The 23,757-nt window shown below is 37.7% G+C and overlaps 1 protein-coding gene across 2 annotated transcripts in view; it reads left to right on the top strand.

The window, feature by feature from the left end:
- Positions 1-21,035, top strand: part of LOC141386539 (spermine oxidase) — a 48,142-nt gene extending 27,107 nt beyond the window's left edge. For both annotated transcript variants that reach the window (XM_073955194.1, XM_073955195.1), the window contains exon 2: positions 13,043-21,035. In XM_073955194.1, the coding sequence (XP_073811295.1) occupies positions 13,185-14,708 (1,524 nt within the window). In that variant the 5' untranslated portion in view covers positions 13,043-13,184 and the 3' untranslated portion in view covers positions 14,709-21,035. The remainder of the gene's footprint in view (positions 1-13,042) is intronic.
- Positions 21,036-23,757: the final 2,722 nt, after the last annotated feature.

Below are 23,757 nucleotides of genomic sequence, written 5' to 3'. Positions count from 1 at the left end.
CAGACATGTATTTGTTTGGATCCAAACATATTTATAGCATATATTTTTCTGCGTGCACAGTCTTGTGGACGGGACATAGGATGCTCAGGTTTCAATCGCCGGGTAAGCGTTCTACCTGCCACATGGTGCTAACTAGCTGATACATACACCTTATCAGCGTGTCACCTTCGGACTTGAACAGCTCGGGTAGTATCCCATCGGCTCCTGCTGTCTTATTATTCCTCAGCCGATTTATTGCTGTTTTTACTTCATTTCGGTCTGGGCGCTTTACATTCAATACCATCTTTTGGGTTGAGATTTGTGGTATCTTCATCGTCTTCGCTAGTATTGGATACCAACAGTGTGGTAAAATGTTCTTTCCATATCCTGAGCACACTATCTCTATCAGTTAGCAAATTACTTGGCTGGTCTATATAGGAGGATTCCCTGTACCAACGCCAATAGTTTGACGTTTCACACTTTGGTAGAACTTTCGGACTTCATTGTGGTTCCTGTACATCTCGATTTTTTTACACTCCCGCTTTAAATTTTTCTCTTTTTCTCCCTATACCTCTCCCGTGCGCTACGTTGCTACTGATTGCAGAGTAGCCCTATATGCCGTATTTATACCCTACACCACTATGTGGTAAGGGGTATTATGTGTTAGTGCATTTGTATGTAACATACAAAAGGAAGCGAGATAGACCCATAGTTCCTTCTAGGGATATACATAGAGTCGATTTATGCATGTCCGTTCGTTCGTCCGTCCGTTCGCAACATACAGGTCGCATTTGTTGACCGATTTCGCTGAAAATTGGGGAATACCATTTTTTTAGCCGCCGGAAGATCAAGTTCGAAGATAGGCTATATCGGTCCAAGTTTTGGTATAGCCCCCATATAACGGTACCTCCCGATTTAAGGTATTTTAAGGATCTTAGCCGCATTTGTTGCCCAAACCAGCTGAAATTTTACATTTGAGGTTTCCAATGGCCGCGAAATTGCTCCACTAAAAATTGTCAAGATAGGTCCACGGTTCGGTATATTCCCCATATAACGATACCTCCCGATTTAAGGTATTTTATGGATCTTAGCCACATTTTTTGTCCAAACTAGCTGAAATTTTACATTTGAGGTTCTCAATGGCCGCGAAATTGCTCCACTAAAAATTGTCAAGATAGGTCCACGGTTTGGTATAGTCCCCATACAACGATACCTCCCGATTTAATGTATTTTAGGGATCTTAGCCACATTTTTTGCTTGAACTAGCTGAAATTTTACATATGTGGTTCCCAGTGGCCACGAAATTTCGCCACTTAAAATTGTTAAGATAGGTCCATGTTTTTTTGTAGCCCCCATATAACGGTACCTCCCGATTTTAGGTATTTTAACGATTTTCCCCAAATATGGCTCCAATTTGCCATTTGGAGTTTAATGAGTTCAAAAAAATTACTTTACATTTGCGTATTGGGATGTATACTAATTATTCCATTTTTACATATTTCGACTGGTGTAGGGTATTACATAGTCGGCCCCGCCCGACTTTGGTCTTTTCCTACTGGTTTTTCTTTGGTAGCAGCACGACACTTCTGACCATACTATGGATTTCTTGGTGGAGGTCTCTGGTATCTAAGTATGGTGTGGGTAATATGTTGCTATTGTGGTGATATGTTATTGGGACGAAGAGTGCTTTGATTAAGCAATTGGGCCACTTGAGTGGATAATGCTTAGGCTATCTATTGTGATTGCAGCTTACCGATGTCTAACTTTCGTATTGTGTCTGTTCGTACTTTATTTGCTACGTTTAACCGGGGTACGTACCTTTGCTGCAAAATGGTGGTGGTCCGATTCTATGTTTGCTCAACGGACCGAAAGTACATCCAACACGCTGGATGAATGTCTTCCATCTATCACAACGTGATCAATTTGATTTCTTGTTTTCTGATTTGGAGACAGCGAGGTGACCTGAATGAATATTGAGATGCTTAAATCTGCTAACTACTCTCTTGTTTTTTGCCGCTGCGAAGTCTATCAGCCTCATACCATTGTCAGATATTTCACGGTGGAGAATGAATTTCCCGACTGTGTAGCCAAAGATATTCTCCTTTCCAGTTTTGGCATTAAAATCGACTAGAATAATTTTAACGTCATGGGCAGGGCAACGGTCATATGCTTCTTCTAAGCGCTCGTAAAATATAATGTTTGGTCTGTTCGTCCTTGTCTTCAGTGCGATCTTGAGTGCAAATAAAGCAACATCAGGTTTTTGCTTTTATTCGATTTGTAGCAAGTCTTTCACTGGGGTGTAGTTGTAGACCGGATGTTTTTAACTCCGAACAGCTACAAATTCAACTAACCAAACTCATGCTTTATGACATGGTACCTACCTACATTAAGGTGTTGTTGTGACGCCTTTCCCAATCCATCGTATCTCTTGTATGGCAGTAATGTCGGCCTTGTACTTTCCAAGTACATCTGCCAATAGAACCTTCTCTATAAAGAGTGTGAACATTCCAAGTGCAGATCATGGTCCTTAAAACGTTTGCGTTGGTCGTCATAACAATTGCTTATAGAAACGTACTTTAATCGTCACTAAATTTGTTATTAACTAGTTGCAGAATCACAGGACATTGTCCTTTAAATGGACACTCTGCTTAATTAAATTCAAATCATTAATTCTTTTTGTCCATTGGTCGTCTGTATGCAAAAGTATTTAATCTCCGATTATTTATCAATGTAATGGTAATGTCTGACGTATCTCCCCTATGGTCAACAATTGTTGGTCATTTCAATTTAACAAAAGCTGTAAAGTTAACAATATCTATTATTTATAAAATAAAACAATAACAAAAGATAATTGCAAATGTACACACATGCAATAATGTCCACATGTATGAGCGACATTCACATGTTCACATGTGCGGTGGATGTGTACAATGTGCATTTTGTACTATTATTTATTCATATGCATGTTTTCATTCATTGACTAGACATGAATGACAGTAAACGTTCATTCTATACTCCTCCCTCCCTCCCTTTCCCTTTCTCACACATTCCCTTTCTCACACATTCCAAACCGTATTATACTATTTTCAATTACCTTTCAGTACCCTTGTGCTTGACACAAAAGGCGTTCAAATAAGCACCCTGGCGCAAGAATAGCTTTCAAAATATACCCATGCTATATACTGTCTACTTGCTTATATGTATACAACTTATGGCAAAGAACATTTTACTTAACTGTGTGGGTGTGTTTGCAGCAGCAACTTTTATACACCTTTGTCTGAACATTTAATCAGTCTAAGTTGACTTTAATGTTAATCTTTTACTACAAAAAGCTAGAGGTTACTTGAAAAAAAGGTTAGCTTTTCTTTATGGCTATTAGGAAAATACATATGTATGTATGTTCATACGTGTTTATGGTGGAAAACATGAATTATGTACATATGTGTTGAAAATAACAGCAATCTCTTATACATTTATGTATGTCACATGTCACTTTAATATGTTGTTCAGTGGGCACCCCAGAAATCGGCTTGAAATTTTTATCAGTTCATATTTCTCGAGATATGGGTCTTGCCCTTTTCGGAAATGTTTTACTTTATTACAATTGGGGTTTCTGGGGACGCCTTTGATCGGTTTGACATTTTTATATAGTTTTCTCGGATTGTTTAATTTTTAATATTCACTACAGGTAGTTCTTGATATCCTAATCACAACGATATATTATTTTCTGGGGGTGTCCATATTTCCTAAGATATTGGTTTTGACATTTTCGGAAATGCCAAAAGTCGGTTATGAAAACAAAAATTTGTTTTCCGAGAGTTGTCTAATCACTGCTTCAGAGATTTGTACAATCTTTCTGATATTGAGGTAGCAGAAAGGACGTTCTGAGACAATATCACTGTTGCAGTGATGCCATATACATAGGTACCTGCTAGTCGAATACCTGAAGAGACCAAGACCGGAATAGGCGACAGGATTAGCAAATGAGTTTCGTCGTCCCAACCCCAGAGTCTGTAAGCTGGCAGTTTAGTCGGTGAGCATAGACTAAATCATATAAAGAGTTGGAACATTGTAGCCGGAGTAAATGAACCCTGAAGCTTGAACCTTGGAAAGAAGGAAGATAGGACCTCAGTCAGGTTTGGCGACGTTACGCCTACTGATTTTGCGAATGCCATCAATCATCAAACGTGTGAGGCTCCGATGGATTTCCGTGGTAATGCTGAAACAGCTGGATGAGCCGGGAGTCGAGTATCTCACCAAAATGTTCAACCTGTCGCTAGCCACCCACCCTCATTGTTTCCGAACTTTGGAAAATGGACAGGGTGGTCCCGCTTCTAAAGCCAAGCAAGGATGACAGCAAAAATGAATTGTACGAGTCGATTTCACTGTTATCGCCTGTAGCAAAGACCCTTGAATCCTTAGTCCTCTCCAGCCCCAGAAATAGCTATTTAGTTGCCGATCATCAGCATGGATTCCGTAAGCAGCCCAGGACGACAACAGCGATGCACGCCATCTCCACACACAACCAGGATAAGCTGTGTGATAGAACAGGGATGGTGGCGCTTGACTTATCAAATGCCTTTAATACTGTCAGCACTTCACTCTTTTTTGATGACAACCCTCCCGCCAAGTCTGAAACGTTGGATAATCAATTATATGTGTGGACGCGAATTCAGGAACAAGAAGTCCAAACCCGTAGATTGAAACAGGGAGTTCCCCGAGATGGCTTGATATCTCCGGAACTGTTTAAGCTCTACCTCTTCTGTATTATACACTCTCCAGACGGCTTTGAAGTAGTAACGTATCCGCGAGGAATATGCAGATATTCGCCACTGATTCTACGGCCACTCCGTTCACCACATGGACGGCGCACAGTGGTTCAGAATCGCTTTTTCCTGGTCAAAACTCTTTGACTTTTGAACGGATAGAGATATCTTCATAATTTTTTCTTTGTTCGACAGATAACATAATCAGCTTTCCGATGTATTATAAAAAACATTCGATTTCGGCAGAGGAATGCATCTATAATCAAAAATTTGAGTTTTTTTTATATTTTTTGTAAGTGTTTTTGAATTTCATATTTTTTTCATATTTTCTAACTATTTAAAAAAGGTCAAACACCAATAAACAAACCACAAAAACATACAAAAAAAATAATTGTAAACATTTTTTCAATAACTTAAAAAAAAAATTGTAAAAAATGTTTCAATAATTAAAAAAAAATTAAAAAATTTATTTTTTTTTCCAAAATAAAAAAATGCTTCATAAAACTCATATAACTCTGATAAAAACAAATATAGAAAAAATGTCAACTTCTATAAAAAACTATAATTTATATGGGAAACGGCATGGAAAAACAGACATCTTTACCTCTGTAATTTAAAAAAAAAATTAAAAAGTGTTAAACGAACGGAACGGCACGGGTACAAAAGTAAATATGGGCTGTGGACACTCTCGGGCATCCTTTTGTGAAATTTGGTTCTAAGCTCTTCCCTAAAAATTCTAGTCCACTAAATTTGGAATTTGACTAAAATTTAGTACCTGAGGAAAAATAAAATATCACACTTCGTGTAAACGCTACGGTAATTTATTGAAACGGTTCTTAAAGGCAACAGTCCTAATTACCTAACAAAAAACTATGAAGAGAAATATATATTTCTTTCTCCAGAAATTTGGAAAAATTACGTATTTTCCAAAATTGCGAAAAAATGATCGTCTTTAGGAGCACGCCACGCCCACACCTTCCAATATTTTGAGCTAATTTTTTTGATGTCCTTAGTTTCAATATGTTTACTATCGAATCTCGTATAGAAATTAACAATCGGTGACGAAAAAAATTGGGGTTTGGCCTGGCAAATCGATTCCTGAACCACTGTGCGGCACAGGTGGAAGAGAGTTTAATGTCGTGGTCGATGGCAAAAGAATTCCGACCACTAGGGGTCACATTCGACCCCTACATTCACGTCGTCCTCGCATGTCACAGCTATCTGCGACAAACTGAAAACAAGGTCCTCAAGTCCCTAGCCGGCAGCACTTGGGGTGCAGATAAAGAAACCTTGTTGATCACATATAACACTATAGGTCGGTCTGTGGTAAGCTATGCGGCACCAGTTTGTAGTGTATGGTTCGAAATGATGTCTGGGGTTACTAAAAATATTGTTTTTGTGTGCCAAAAATATGCATATTTTTGGTGCATTAACGGAAAATATGGCCTAAAGCAAATTATTAGGGATTATAGTAATACTTCGGCCCCCTAAAAGGGCTTTCGGCGGAGGTAAAGCATGAAATCAGTTGAATACACTATAAACTAACTAATAAGAGCAATTATTATATAAAAATGTGCATCAATTAACCTTAAAGTTGATTTTACTACTAATGTCCCTAATTAGCTGGCCAGGCTAATATGGACCATTTTTAGAAAAGAGGTCTGTATTTCCCCACATATGGCGAATCTCCTTACGTTTTGACATCACTCGATAGTGTTTATACTAATACCTTATATGCAAAACTTATTTCATCAAAATCTTCACATTTTAAATGAAATCGAGTAATCTATTAAACTGAATTTATTGTCCCTAATTAGCTGTCCGCCACTGTATATATATTCTTGATCAGGTGAAATTCAAAGAAGATCTACATATTCCACCAGAAAATGGGCAAAAATGACTCGAAACTAATGAAGGGAAGACTCATTTTCGGATCAAAAAAGATTCGAATTTGATTAAAGATTTCAAAAACTGCTGGCTGGGATATAGCAGAACCTCTCGATTTTCGTTATTTTGAGGATTTAAGCAACAATTTTTAACCGAACTAGCTGTAATTTGACACTTGAGGTTCTCCACCACAAATCGTTAACATATGTAGGTCCATGTTTTGGTATAGCCTCCATATAACGGAACCTCTCGATTTTCGTTTTTTTGAGGATTTTAGCTACAATTTTTAACCGGGTTGGCTGTAATTTGACACTTGAGTGATTCCAAATTTTCTCCATAAAAAATCGTCAATACACGTCTATGTTTTAGTATCGCACCCCCTATAACGGTGCCCCTCGATTTTAGATATTTTGAGCATTTAGATATTTAGGTCAATGTTTTCGAATAAACCCAAATAAAAGTGCCCCTCCGATTTACGGTATTTTGAGGATTTTAGCTAAAATTTTTAACCGAATTGGCTGTAATTTGACACTTGAGGTTCTCAGTGGTCCCGAAAATTCTCCACCAAAAATCGTCCACATATGTAGGTTCATGTTTTGGTATAGCCCCCATATAACGGTACTCCCCCGATTTTCGGTATTTTGAGGATCTAAGCTACAATTTTTAACCGAACTAGCTGTAATTTGACACTTGAGGTTTTCAGAGTTCCTAAAGCTTTTCCACCAATATATAAGTACCAACAAATTGAACAAATTTTTATATAAATTGTTTGATCTAATTTAGACATTTAATAGAAAATTATTGCATTTTAGTTCAGAATATTTTATGGTGGAGGGTATAAAAAGTTCGGCCAGGCCGAACATAATGTTTTTTACTTGTTTGCTCCTCAGATATAATAATAATTGTTCCACAAACATCGCAGGCGGGACAGGGGAGATTTCTCTCATATCAATGACTGCACCCCGATTTATATTAGCTCAATGATATGGGACCTACTGTTTGTCGCCGAGTCCGAACGGCGCACAGTGTTGCCGCGGGGACAAAAATCAAAAAATGTGATGTTAACTTTTACATATGTTTATGTTTTTTTCTTACAGTAAACACATCCGATACAACGAATCTGAAAGAATTTTGTCGATATGTGCATCCATAATGAAATAATAGCTCTTTAACTATGAAAAATATTTCCCAGATAATCTAAAGCGATAATCATATGAAAATTGGACGACATTTAAAATAAAATTTTCTGAAAAGTTTGTTGATAATATTAAAAGTTTTGGATGGGGATTTGATAGGTGGGCTATAAACAAAAAAAAATAGTAGTACCACAAGTTGACATCAACTGCACATGGGCAAAGTACCGTTATCAAGAAGTAAAAATGTATATTTGATAAAAAAAAGTATAAATTCTTAATATTTCGTAGAGTATATCTTTTGATTGCCAGCTATTGCCACCTTGGCTCTTGGTTTCCGTTAATTGGTCATCTCTTCCGAAGCGAAATGTGTAAAAACATTCTGCCCATCCCTGCAACCTTCTGAGATATATCGGTTCAGATTTTATATAGCCCCTATATTTATCTTTTCCCGATTTTGCTACAGCTTGTTCAATTTTGACCGAAGAACCTTGAAATTTAATATGTGTTATTTTCTTAAGCCCCTAAATAGCTACACCGATTTTCACAAAAATCGGTTCAGATTTGGGTATAGCCCTCATATATATCTTTCCCCGATTTTGCTATAACTCGGTCAATTTTGATCGGATAGCCTTCAAATGGGGGCTATATCCAAATCTGAACCGATTTTTACGAAAATCGGTGAACCTATTCAGGGACCTAAGAAAATATTACATATCAGATTTAAGGCTATTCATCAGAAATTGAGCGATTCATAGCAAAATCGGGGAAAGATGTTCATTTGGCATTTGGGGTTCCCAATGGGGAAAGAAAATATATGGGGGCTATATCTCTTTGAGTAAATGAACGATATGTAAATATTATTCAATTTTTTCTATTTCACACTTCTTGTTAATATTTATGAGCATCGCTGTACGTCACATCTTCCTTCCGTTTTCATCCTACTCTTTTAAGATTTTCATTCATTACATATGCTTCCATCCATTTGCCTTTTCAGTTTAATATGCATTTACATACTACAACAAGTACACATCTACAAGTACATCCGTTTTGGTTTTGAGAAATTTTCTTAAGGAAGGGGAAAAAAACGTTACAGTTTCCGGCTTTTCTCTATACAGTGGAACATATGTTTCGATGCCAATGAATGGGTATAAAAACCTGGTTTTTGGAAGCAAGTTATTTATGATGACTAAAATAAACTAAAGGACAAAAGGTGGCCCCAACATGATTTTGGGAAGGCATAACCAAAGATTGTGCAAGGGGTTTGTCTGTAAATACATATGTGTGTGTAGATAAGAAAAAACTATAAAGCGTTTTGTTGGCTTAACTCACCACTGTTGTTGAGAAGTCAAAATGATGAATTCCTAACAAGTTGAAGGCTGAAGAACAGGCCTATATGTAGGCTGTCGTGGCACTGCTTGTGCCAGGATTATGACAATGATGAGCGCTTAAAGCGTAAAATGGTGATGACGACGATGCTATTGCTCTGAAGCAATACTACCAACGTCAACAAAATGGGGGGAAAGTGTGACAAAATATTTTAAGTGTTCATAATATGATGGAAAATTATGCACATTCAGTGAAATGGAAATGCATCAAAATGGCAACAAGAAATGAAAATGAAAAGAAAATAACCCGTCGACAACATCAGCAGCATCATCGTCATCACCACCACACATCTGTCCCCGCCACCAAGACAGCTGGCAAACACGAAGGCTTGGGCAAACATTTCTCAAAAGTTGAATAAAGAAAAAACATCCAAACGGGGTTGGGCGCCAATTTCTGGTAACAGTGACTAAATGGCATTTGAGCAGGCACTTGGATCTGTCAACGGATGAATTTTAAGGCATCCGACGAAATGCAATCGTTTCAGCGTTCTGCTGTTTATTTACGTTTTTTTTTAGTTTTTTAATAAAAATCTTGAAAATGTTGTTGAATCTCTGTAAAAACCCATACAGGCACAAAAAGCGAGTTAAGAAATTGAAAGAAAGTCGAAACAATTAGAAACCGAAACTTTTTTATTTCAATGCGATTTTTGTGTAAAGAAAAACTAAACTAATTTAAGCTCATTGAATGTTTGAATAGGACTTGAGGCAGCTATTTATGAAAGCGAATAGAATGAGGATTATCAATTTGCGAATTTTTTTTTATAAGGTATGCATATTTGGGATGCATTGGTATGTTTATTCGGAGAATAGGCCTCCGAGAACCATCACCATTATACACGGTTAGATGGCATTGTTTTTCATCTTTCTATGTAAGGTCGTTTTGTCTTACTTCTTGGGTTATTGTTCGTCGCTTAGAAACACCGTCAGGTCGTCATCCTTGAGGATTCTCATCAGGGGACAGACGAGATAATATCACTTTAATATTATTGAGCATAATGTAGGCTACATTTCCTGAGTATTTCAGCCATGTGAAACTTATCTACAAGTGGTGTCTGAAGACAAACCGTTCGGATTCGGATTGGTGTTAGGGAAATCTTCTACCGTGGATACCAAGACGACTAAACGTTCAAAGCTACAGGCTATAAAAACTTATGAAATTGAAGACCTTCAGAGGGGTTTTCTTTACAAGAGAATTACGCCTTAAGGGCTTATGTACAACAGAAGACCTGAACGAAATTGCCCAACTCAAGTATTCAATATAAGTCCTGCAGACCAACAGAAGACTTTCAGACTAGTCTTTCATATAATACAACAACAACTTCTATGCTTCTCCTGTATGTACAAGAGAAGACTCCCGAGGGGTCTATAAAACAACAGATGACTTCTTAAAGGGTATTCTATCCAACAGAAGACCTTCAGTGGTATATTCTATATAACAGAAGACGTCCATAGTGGTTTTCTAATCAATAGGAGACCTACACCAGAGGCGTATTCTACCCAATAGAAGATTCCCAGGGACACACTTCCATTCAATACGAGACTTGCAGGAGGGTATTTTATACAAAAAAAAAATTCTAGGGGAGACAAGAGAATACCTTTGTAGGGGTCTTCTATGCAAGAGGAGACCTCCGTAGGGGTCTTCCATACAGGGGAATACATTCGTAGGGGTCTTCTATACGAGGGAACCGCAGTGGCTTTTTATACAAGAAAATGCCTCAGTAGGGGTCCTCTATACAAGAGAAGACCTACGTAGGGGACTTTTAAAGGGAAGACCTTCGTCGGAATTTTCTATAAAAGGGAAGGCCTTCGTCGAGATTTTCTATACCAGAGAAGACCTGCAGAGGGGTCTTATATACAAGAGAAGTCCTGCAGAAGGGGTTTTTTATACAAGAGAAGGCATCCGTAAGGGTCTTCTATACAAGAGAAGGCCTGCAAAAGGGTTTTTTATACAGGAGAATACCTCCTTCTATACAAGGGAGGACCTGCAGAGGGGTCTTATATACAAGGGAAGACGATGGTAGGGGTCTTCTATACAGGAGAGGACTTTCTTATGCGTTTTCTTTATAAGAGATCTCCGTAGGGGTCTTATATACAAAATAAGATCTGCAGAGGGGTCTTCTATACAAGAGAAGACCTGCAGAAGGGTATTCCTATGCAAGAGAAGACCTCCGTAAGAGACTTCTATACAAGAGAAGACCTGCACATGGGTTTTTTATCCTGCAGAGAATTTTCTATATAAGAGTTGTCCATCGTGAGGGTCTTCCATACAAGGAAGACCTTCGTCCGAATTTTCTACACATGAAAAGACCTTCGAAGGGGTCTTCTATACAAGAGAAAGCCTTCGAAGGTTTTTTCTATTCCAAAGAAGACTTGCATTGTAGTCTTCTATACAACAGAATAGCTCCGCAGGGGTCTTCTATACAAGAGAAATTCTCCGTAGGGTCTTCCATACAGAAGATTACCTTCGTAGGGGTCTCCTATACAATAGAAGATCTCCGCAGGGGTCTTTTATACAAGAGAAGACCTGCAGAAGGGTTTGTTTTTATACAAGAGAAGACCTCCGTAAGGTTCTTCTATACAAGGGAAGACCTGCAGAGGGGTTTTCTATACAACAGAAGACGTTCGTAGTGGTATTCTACACAGGAGAAGACTTTCTTATGCGCTTTCTTTACAAGAGGAGATCTCTGCAGGGGGGTCTTCTATACAAGGGAAGTCCTGCAGAGGAGTCTTCTATGCAACAGAAGACGTTCGTAGGAGTCTTCTATACAGGAGAAGACTTTCATATACGTTTTCTTTACAATAGGAGACCTCCGTAGGGGTCTTCTATACAAGGGAAGACCTTCGTCGTGATTTTCTATACAAGATGAGACATGTAGAGGGGTCTTCTATACAAGAGAAGACCTACAGAAGAGGTTTTTATGCAAAAGAAGATCTCTGTAAGGGCCTTCTAAACAAGAGAAGACCTGCAGAAGGGTTTTTTATACAAGAGAAGACTTTTGTAAGGGTCTTCTTTAAAAGGGAAGATCTGCAGGAGGGTCTTTCATACAACAGAAAACATTCGTAGTGGTCTTCTATACAGGAGGAGACCTCCGTAGGGGTTTTCTAAACAAGGGAAGAACTTCATCGAGATTTTCTCTGCAAGATAAGACCTGCAGAGAATCTTCTATATAAGATATAACCTCCGTAAGGGTCATCTATACTTGTATAGACCTTCGTCAGAATTTTCTATACAAGAGAAAAGCTTCGAAGGGGTTTTCTATACAAAAGAAAACCTCCGCAGGGGTCTTTTGTGCAAGAGAAGACCTCCGTACGTGTCTTCTATAAAAGAGAAGACCTGCGGGGTGAATTTTATACAACAGAATACCTTCGTAGGGGTCGCCAATACAAGACAAGACCTCCGTAGGTGTCCTCTGTGCAAAATAAGACTTTCGTAAGGGTCTTCCATACAAGAGAAAACCTTCGTAGGGGTGTTTTATACAACAGAAGAATATCTCTTTATAGAAGAGAATATCTCTGTAGTGGTCTTCTATACAACGGAATTCCTCCGCAGGGGTCATATATACAAGAGAAGACCCCCCGTAGGGGTCTTCTATACATGGTCTTCCCATTCGTAAGGGGGTTTCTTTACAAGAGAATACATTCATAGGAGTCTTCTTTACAAGAATTGACCATCGTGAGGATTTTTTAGAAGACCAATGGGGTCTTCTAAACAACAGAAGACCACCGCAAGAGTATTTTATACAAGAGAAGACATTCGTTGGGTTCTTCTATACAAGAGCTAGATAATCGCACTTCTGGAGATTGAAAATAAACTATTTTTATGTGATTAGCGTTTTATCTCTATAATTGAGTACTAATCCTCTCTTTACCTCTTTTTTTTTCTTTGCAGATTAAATCTTCCCTTTAGTTTCGACTTTCCGCAGCACTTCCCTTTGTTCATTTATACGAGCGAAACATCATCACTTATACTTCCCACTTCTACCTTGAGACTGGTGCTGCTGCTTCGACGGTTGCCGCTGCTGCTGCTGGAAATGAGTCAACCAAAAATAGTCATAATTGGATCTGGTGCTTCCGGTATTGCTTGTGCCACAAAACTTTTGGACTATGGTTTCGAAAATGTCATTATTGTAGAGGCTGAATCACGCATCGGCGGTCGCATACACACCATACCCTTTGCCGATAATGTCATTGACTTGGGTGCCCAATGGTGCCATGGCGAAAAGGACAACATGGTCTATGAGTTGGCACACCAGCACGACCTACTCGAGTCAACCGGTGATGTCTATGAATCATATCAATGTGTCCGCTCAAATCGTGAAGTTGTACCTGAAGATGTCAGTCAACGGCTGAAAGATATTGTAAACGATAGTCTGGTAACGCGACAAATGGAACTGCGCAACTGCAATGGATCTCTGGGCAGTTATTTAAACAATAAATTCTATGAGGCTTTAAGACGACCGGAAAATTCCGATATTGATATGGCGATAGCTAAGGAATTTTTTGAGAATTATAAAAAATTTGAAAATTCTGTAGAGGCTTCCGACACCCTGGATGATGTGTCGGGTAAGGGATATTTGGAATATTGGGAATGTGAAGGTGATATTTTGTTAAATTGGAAGGACAAAGGATATGTGGAATTCCTGCGTTTGCTGATGAGAGCCAGAGAGCTGAAAAAAGATTGGGGCATTTTGGAGAAGAGGATTCTGCTGAACAAACGTGTGGTGAAAATTGAATGGAATCGCAATGATTGTTGTGTCCAGATACGCTGTGATGATGGTGACAGCTTTGTGGCCGATCATGTGATATTGACAGTGTCTTTGGGTGTGTTGAAGGAGCAACAGATGCGTTTGTTTGAACCCAAACTACCGGTGGAAAAACAAAGGGCCATTGATGGCCTGGCTTTTGGTACCGTCAATAAGATTTTCATAGAATTCCCGCAACAATTTTGGCCCGACAAATGGACTGGCTTTACAATGCTGTGGCGTGATGAAGATATACAAGAAATACGTGGTACCCCACGTGCCTGGCTGGAGGATGTCTTCGGCTTCTATTGTGATCACAATCAACCTAGGCTGTTAAGTGGCTGGATTATTGGTGCCAATGGACGCCACATGGAAACACTGCCCGACGATGAGATACTCGATGGTTGTATGTATTTATTTAGGAAATTCCTTCAATGGCAGATACCCGATCCCAGCAATTTCAAGGTGTCCAAATGGTATACCAATGAAAATTTCCGTGGTTCCTATTCGTTTCGTTCAATGTACACCGAAGAGGTGGGCACCAGTGCCCGTGAATTGGCTCAACCCTTGAGTGTGGTAACCACTAAACCCATTCTAAATGGTGAACCTACCGTGGAACCTCTATACAATCAATCACGTTGTGATAAACCCATAGTGCAATTTGCCGGTGAGGCAACAAGTGATCATTATTTCTCGACGGTCCATGGGGCCGTTGAGGCGGGTTGGCGTGAGGCAATACGTTTGGCTGATTTCTATGGCATGCTGAGGAATAGTGCCTCACCGCGGAGACTTGCCCCCAAATCATCGTTATAACAATTTTAGGACTTTAAATGTCACTAAACGGAATGGATGTTTTGAGTAATCAGTGAGAGGGGAATCCTGTGGTTGGGATTTCTTGCTGAATACTCACTAACATCCTTAGAGACATTTAAAGTCCTGAAATAAAATGAAAAAAATTCAATAAATCAATTGGTATTTTTTTTGTCACAAAAGAAGAAGAGAACAAAAATTTTCGGTTACTTTTAAGAGAAACACATCACTTTGGTTTCACAAATGCACAAAGCTTATTTTTTATGTTCCCTACAAAGTAACAGTGGTTTCGAGAAATGTGTGTCTTCCATATAAAAAAGTAAAAAAAAATTATCAGTAGGCTTTGACGACAGAGATGTACTCTCAGCCTGTGACATAATGAAAAGTTGCAAACCCAGTCTAGGTTGTTTTTCCAAAACATTACCGTTATAATGGGAACTGCGAGAACTATCCGAAAGAAGTTTAGAATTTATCCGCGAACACGTCTGAACCTTTTCTTATGCCTTAATGTTTGAAGTTTTGTGGGGTAGGTACCGGAAGAAGTTGATCGATCTAGACCATCTTCGAATTTGTCGCAAGTTTAGAAAAACGATTACAATTGTGCAGTGAGGACTCATTTTAAGAGCTATACTTGGTGGTCATATGGTTTTAAAGCTATAGGGCAATTATCTCAGTCATATTGACTTACCACCGATACAAATTATACTGTCGTAATATGAGCCGTGAGGACTACCTGCTGTAAAAATTTCAAAACTAAACTGCACAGGACTGGAAGGATATAATCCGTATTCGAACTTGATTTAAGTGTGAAAGAAGTATTAGGACGAGCAAAGGTTGGACCAATGTAAATCACCCCTTTCGATAGTTATCGTGACCAGAGCTTTTGGACCTTTATATCAGGAAGTATGGAATTACCCACGAATAACATTATATCGGACCACATGAAGTACTTTCGTAAAAATTTGGAAACAACCCTCGAACAGCTCTTAAATGTCACTTAAGCAAACATGTTGAACTTTTGTCAGGCAGGTACCCGAAGATTTTTCCCAATTTAATGTGCAAAGTTTCGGTCAAATCGGATATTAAATTCGCAAGTTTTCGTGCTCATCATTGATTTGAGTTGATGCCCACAGACATTTTGGGAACATTATCTCAGGAAGTATGGACTTGCCCTCGAAAAGAATTGTACCGTTGTAAAATTGACCGCAAGCACAAGATGCTGCAAAAAATTCATGACGATTCGAGAAGTGTTCCTAAACTGTACTTGTGTCAAAAATTTTAAAATTTTTTGGGAGGTACCAGAATGAGTTTACCTGTAGAGTTCATAATGGAAACTCACCTAAGCCTGGTAGAAATTTTACGTTGTGCAAAGTATGGACCAACACGGTTACTGCCTTCGGGAGCTATCGCGCCCACAATTTTAGCGAAAAATGCTGAATTTCTGTGAGGGAGGTACCTGAAGAAGTCGGCCCATAAGTCGGCCGTACTAAAACTGAGTTTGGACAAAATATTATGAAGGCCAAATTTTAGACTCAATCGGTTGATCCGAAGAAGAACTTCATGACGATCCGAGAAGTGTTCCTAAACTACACTTGTGTCAAAAATTTAGAAATTTTCTATGGGAAGTACCCGAAGGTATGGGCCGATAAATTATATATTGGAACCTCATCTATGCTTGATAGAAATTTTGCGATGTGCAAAGTATGAACCAGCACGGTTACTGCCTTAGAGAGCTATCGCGCCCACAGTTTTAGCGTAAAAATCCGGACTTTTTGTGTGGGAGGTACCCGAAAGAGTCAACCCATATTCTTACTTAAACTAAGTTTGGACGAAATATTACGAAGGCCAAATTTTGGGCTAATCGGTTGATCCGTTCGGGAGCTATCGTGCGCTCCAACCAGCCAGACAGACGGATGGACTCTACCCGCCATGTCTTCAGGTACCATCCACAGTGAATTTCAAAAATTTTCCCAAAATTCCACTTTAAGAAAATTTATCCCAACCTTGTGATTTCTATACCCTCCACCGGTAGAGTCGATATTCGAACCTGAAATATTTCGGGAAAAAATCGATTACTGTCTCCGAATGTTATCGTGCCCACTATTTTATCGATTTTTTTTTAAATTTCAGTCCTATCATGAAAGTAAACTCCCCCCTAGTTGTGTGTCTCTGTTGTTGCAACTTAAAGGAGAGAAGAGTATAATTTGAGAGTTAGGGTTCGAAAGTAGTAAAAAACTTCTCCTCCTCGTTTTGGTATGTTGGCTGAATTTTTGCACAACTTAAAATTTGTTCCAAGCGTACATACATCAAGTTCCCAGAAGATCTATATCGAACACAATCTTCGCGTACCTCCCTATAAAAAAAACTTCAAAATGATCACTTAAGTGCAGTTTGAGGCTGTTCGAGGATCGTTTTGAAATTTATACCGAAGGTACTCCTTGTGGTACTATGAACTCTACCCGTCACTCTTTAGGTACATTCCACACAAAATTTCAAGCACTGGCTTCGTTTTTTTTTTTTTTTTTAACAAATTGTCCCTGCAGACCCTATTCTCACGGTACCATTTTTTTATTTGTGGGATGGCAAGTCCATACATACATCCTGAGATAACAACACCGTCGGGTACCTAATGAACAAAAGTTCAACATTTTCATTTAAGTGTAGTTTAAGGCCTGTTCGTGGATCCTTTTGAAATTTTTGACAAATTGTCCTTGCGGACCTTATTCCGACGTTACAATTTTGAATTTGTAGGGTGGCAAGTCCATACATACTTCCTGAGATAACAACACCTTCGGGTACCTAACTATCAAAAGTTCAAAATTTTCACTTAAGTGCAGTTTAAGGCCTGTTCGTGGATCATTTTGAAATTTTTACGGAAGCTTCTCCTTGTCGTTCTATGGATTCTACCGGCCACGCCTTTGGCTACCTCCCACACAAAATTTGAAGCACTCGCTTCGTTTTGATTATTTTTCAACAAATTGTCCTTTCGGACCCTATTCCGACGTTACAATTTTGAATTTGTGGGGTGGCAAGTCCATACATACTTCCTGGGATAACAACACCTTCGGGTACCTAATCAACAAAAGTTCAAATTTGTCACTTATGTCCAGTTTAAGGCCAGTTCGGCGATCGTTTTGAAATTTTTACCGAATGTACTCTTTGTGGTCCTATGGACTCTACTCGCCACTTTTTAATATTGGTTTGGTTTTTTTTAATATTGGTTCGTCTTTTGTACATCGAATCCGACAACTCCTTCCTGTACCACCCTCTGAAAAATTCAAACAAATTTCAGAAGTGCAATTTTAGGATTGTTCGAAGGTTGTTTTGAAATGTTCATCGAAGTGAGTCCATGTATTTTTGATTACAGCGAAATATTTTTTTCGTGGGAGCCACCGTAGTGCATTCGTATACTCCTCCGCCTTGATCCCTGACTAGAACATCAAAACTTTCGGCATTGGCAAATCCCATCAGTTTGATGTTGGCTTACATTTCCTGAGTGTTTCAGCCATGAAAAACTTCTCTAAAAATTGTGTCGTAAGACACGTCGTTTGGACTCGGCGATAAAAAGTAGATACCATATCGTTGAGCTAATATGAATCGGCGTGCACACTTTGATGTGTGAGAAGTCTTTCTTGTCTCTTCGGAGATGTGGTTGATACATATGTATGTCAGCGATGCCCAAGAAAGCCCCTTGGACTCTCAGTGAACGTTTCTCTCTCTACACAAACATTTCAACTAATTGAAAAAACATGCACTCACACAATGACACCTCCTAGATAATGCAACAGAAAACTATGGTTGGCATCACTGATGTATGTATATTTTTTCGTGTACAAGTCCAAGCTTCTTCACACAATGACTCAATAGTCCTAAAAATCCTCTTATCAACAACTAAAGCGGCTAGTCGGTGAGATAACTATAGAATAGGAATGAATGACTGCAAAATTGACTACATACATATATCGGTCAATTCCTTCAGGTACCTCCTCTAGCAAAGTTCAACTGCTTTGCGTTTCAATCCAAATTAAGTTTATTAGCAAAATGTCTGCATTTATTCGGGAAGTCATATTCGTTAAGATAAATACCACAAAAATTGCTATTTTTGTTGGGAAATTCATACTTCAAAAAAGCCAAAAAATTTTGAACGCTGCAAAAATTGTTTATTGGTAAAACGATTTCGGTTTTGTAGTCGACATTCGATCTGTCCGTGGATGAAAGTCTCAATTCACCCAGTCGTAGGGTATATCTCTGTCGGCAAAGGCGACTGATTATTTTTACTTTCTTTCACGTGTTTTGTGTTACATTTAAACATTTTATAGTTTTTGGCGCCTAAAAGTATGCACGCGTATTAATCTTTCATGTTTCCGATTATAATGATAAACTGTTTTTCGTGGCAGTATGAACACACTTCTTGAAATAACGACCCAAGAGCTTTAAAAATCCTATTACTGTCAATCAAAATGGCTAATCGGTACGATAACTATAGACAAGGAATGACTCCCAAAATGTACTATGTCGGGCAATTCCTTCATGTAACCGCCAAAGTCCAGGCAAAGACGACTGATACTTTATTACTTACTTTTTCTTATTTTTTCTTACATTTTGTAGTTTTGTGTGCGCCTAAAAGCATGCATGTATTCACATTTTTAAGCCAATTAACCGTCTGCACCAAGGTCGTTCAATACGACAAAAATTGAGTAAAAAGACAATATTCAGTTATATTATAGTGTTTTGGTGCCTAAAAGTATGTACAAGTATTCATCTTTATCAGACAAATAATCGTTTGCCGCAAAGGCCGATCAATAAAGACAACATGCAATAATATTTCGTACGAGGACACACTTATTTGCGAACGAGAAACACAAAAGAAGATAAATAACGTTGCTTACCTCAAAAAGTCATTTCCTTAACGTACCCATATTCTTGAAGAAGTGACTTCCTAAACGTACCCATATTCTTGAAACCACTGTTCAGTCCCCCTAACATCAATCGCCTATCCCAAATTGTTTTGTAGCCGTTAAATTTTTTGTTTATCATTTCATTTGAATCCGCACATTTTGATTTATTATTTTTTTCGTTTTATTTCTGGTGCTTTAAATAATTTGTTTTGTTTTTATTTATTTTTTGTTATTCTTTTTTATTTGTATGTCAACATTAAACTCATTGAATACTATGTTAAAGATTTTGTAAATGAAAATGATCATAGAAAACTCAAGGATGAAATACTTGACTTAATTTTATAGATATTGAATATTTAATGAAAATCTATCAAATATTATTGACGAACATTAACTAATAATTTTCCCATAACCATTTTAAGACTATTTATCATAGTTTCTTGACTTTGTAATATTCTTCCCTATTTATTGTAATTTTTAGTTATTTTTTGCTTTACAATTAAATAAAACTAATTAAATTTTTGAACCATCTGCCTATCAATATAAAGACAATTGTATTGAAATACAAATTATAAAAAAAAATAAAAACCAAATACAAATCGTTGCTATGCAATTGTGAAATACTATATATTTACATATATACATACATAAAATGAAATTACTTTTTGCAAAATGTTATAATACACAAAATATCATTCAAGATATAGTATACCTTATACAGTTTAGAAAACAATAATAATAATAATCATAAAAAAACAAATTTGCAGCAAATGGAGATAATGCTTAACATACTTTAAAGGTTAGCAATAACTATTGGAAAAGTCGGAAGAAAATGTTCGTTGAAGAATGATTGGAACATTTTTGAAATACATACATACATATATAGATGTCCTTGATTGCCAGAGCTTACATATTTGCTCAAAACTGAATTGTATGGAAGTTGAATTCCGGTACATAAAATCATATATTTTCGTTCGTTCGATCAATAGTTCGATTCTGTTACAATTTTTTTCTTACCTACAAAAATCGGTTAAAATTAAAAGGCAATAGTATAGGACGCAACGAAGTATTTCAAAGCAAAGTGCAGTCGTTGTAAAATGAATTTTACACTTGCACTTGCAAGTGTTTTGGGAGTTTACGTCATTTATTTGACAGATATTGTATGGAATTGACAACATCAATGATGTTAAATGAAAAATGCGCTTAACTTCCAATCATATGAATGAAACAAAATATAGATTGGTTTAACAATCATCTCCAAATATGATAAATGCAATAAAAAACACACACGCCTACACATGTTTCTTTGTCTTAGCGGTTTTGAAACGTTTTATAAAAAGTTTAAATAAACTCAAGAATATAATATAAAAAAATTGCTATTTATTAATAAAATTACTCTTGTAAATATATAAAATTGAAATAACAAATTAATAAAAAATGCACAAATATTTTCAAATAAATGACTATGCATAATGATTTAAATAAGAGTTATAAGTGTATTTTTGTAAGTTTCGAATAATGGTAAGTATAGATACCAAGGAAAGATCCTAATAAGCTAAAACTAATTAGGACCATGGTATAAGTAAAGAGGTACATTTAAATGAAAACAATCTATAGAACCCTTGTTTTTCCTGAATTCCTAAAACTTCAAAATTAGTAAACACAAAAGCAACAAGTGGTTTTTTTACAATAGCATTTTTGAGCATTTTATAAAAAACGCGAAAAATGAATGAAGTGTCAAAGTTTCTCCACATAATCGAATTGTGGATATGATAAAATGATTGTTTCAATGCAAAACTTAGGAATTTCTTCCCTACAAATGTTCAAAAAACAATTTTAAAAATCATTAAATTCGATTGTTTTTAAAATTGTTTGGCATATTATTCAAACTGCACACACACAAACACAGATTGTGTGTATTGTTTTGACGTTTTAGGTACACTCGAAAGAAAAAAATTAAACTGACAGAAAGCTTTAGATAACCTTTCTTATTATACCATGATTAGGACTAATTTTCTACCATTGGAGATCTCTCTAGATTATTAAGGTTTTTCCTGATGTGCAGTTCAGTCTATACTATTGTATTTGGGGTGCTTGTTATACATGTGGTCTCTCTCTATCGTCAGCAATAATTAAGTTATATGCTGTTTATATTAGAGCTTTTTGGGGGGTTAACCTTCTTTATAAGGATTTGTTTGAAATATAAGCAATGGAATTGACATTTAAAACCCAGTCGGTTTGTTAAATCCGGTTATATATAAACGGGGTATTAGAACGCTCTAAGTTTCCACCCGAGTGTATTTTTTCAATAGGCAAGTCAAGTTCGAAGATGTGCTATATCGGCCCACGTTTTGGTATAGCACCCATATAACTGTACCTCCCGATTTTCCGAATTTTGAGGAATATTGTCCCAATTTTTTATCGAATCATCTGTAATTTTACATTTGAGGTTCTAAAGGCCTGCGTACATAAGCTGCCTTGCCTGATCGCCTTGCTTTCCTGCTTCATTTCTGACATAATAAAGGCCTGCGTACATAAGCTGCCTCGCCTGGTTGCCTTGCTTTCCTACTTCATTTCTGACATAATAAAAATAAAAGAATAAAGAAGGCCATGCAAATTTCAGACTGGGTTGCCCTTTTCTTTTTTATTCTTTTATCAGAAGCAAGCAAGGTAAACAGGCGAAGCAGCTTATGAACGCATGCCTTAAAAATAAAAGAATAAAGAAGGCCGAGCAAATTTCGTACTGGGTTGCCCTTTTCTTTTTTATTCTTTTATCAGAAGAAAGCAAGGTAAGCAGGCAAGGCAGTTTATGTACGCAGGCCTTAAAAGGGCAACCCAGTTCGAAATTTCCTCGGCCTTCTTTATTCTTTTATTTTTATTATGTCAGAAGTGAAGCAGGAAAGCAAGGCAGCTTATGTACGCAGGCCTTTAAGTATTCGCAACACTTCTCCACCAAACATTTTTAATATAGGTCCATGTTATGGTATATTCCACATATTACGGTAACTCTCTATTTTCAGTATTTTGAGGGTTTTAGCTAAATTTTTTGACTGAACTATCCGTAATTTGACATTTGAGATTCACAGCAGTCACAAAACTACTTACTTACTTAGTTGGCCCATTACAGAACATTTGTTCTATAGACCGAACTAAGAAAAGATCTCCATTCCTCTCTGTTTTGACTTTTTGGAATACCACGCGTTTTCATTTCTTCATCCATTTGTATGCTCCATCGAAGCTTAGTCCTGCCGATTCTGCACCGCCATGTGGCATGTATTCATACGTCTTTTTAGCCGGTTCATCATCGCTCATTCTCATGATATGGTCTAACCAACGCAATCGTTGCATCTCGATACGTTTAACTATATTCATGTCTTTGTATAGCTGATAGAGCTCGTGGTTCATACGACGTCGATATTCACCGTCAACGCAAATCGGCCCGTAGATCTTTCGAAGAATTTTCCTCTCAAACACACCAAGCACTGCCTTATCTGCTTGCGCAAGTACCCATGCTTCGGAGCCATACATTAGCACGGGTAGTATCAGCGTTTTGTATAGTGTTATTTTTGTTTGACGAGATGTGGCTTTGTTTTGTAAATTGCTTACTTAAACCATAGTAGCAGCTGTTGGCCAATACCATTCTTCTTCTTATTTTACAACTGATGCTGTTCGTTGTGTTTATGGCAGTGCCGAGGTAGACGAAGTCTTTAACTACCTCAAAATTGTAAGTACCAACTTCCACAGTTGGTCCGAGCTCTATGGATGCATTGCGCGTCGACACCATCAACTTGGTCTTCTCACCGTTTACCGCCAGACCCACTTTAGTAGATTCTCCTTCGACCTTTATAGAGGTATCAGTTACTTCTTTTACTGATCGGCCCATGATGTCTATATCATCAGCATAAGCAAGTAACATGTGACTATTGGTGTAGATTGTGCCACTTCTTTTGACGTTTGCCTCTCGTATAACCTTTTCTAGCAGGATGTTGAAGAGGTCACACGAAAGGCTGTCTCCTTGTCTGAAACCTCTTTTGGTACCAAACTATTCGGAGAGGTTCTTTCTTATTTTAACTGAGGACCTCGTTTCAGTTTGAAGTCATTTTACAAAGCCGGATGAGCTTTGCGGGGATACCAAATTCAGACATGGCTTGGAA

Source organism: Musca autumnalis, unplaced genomic scaffold (assembly GCF_047663935.1).
Source record: "Musca autumnalis isolate F117 unplaced genomic scaffold, ASM4766393v1 scaffold_5, whole genome shotgun sequence".
NCBI lineage: Eukaryota > Metazoa > Arthropoda > Insecta > Diptera > Muscidae > Musca > Musca autumnalis.
The sequence above is the reverse complement of the archived record's forward strand: the minus strand, read 5'-3'. Positions and strand labels throughout refer to the sequence as shown.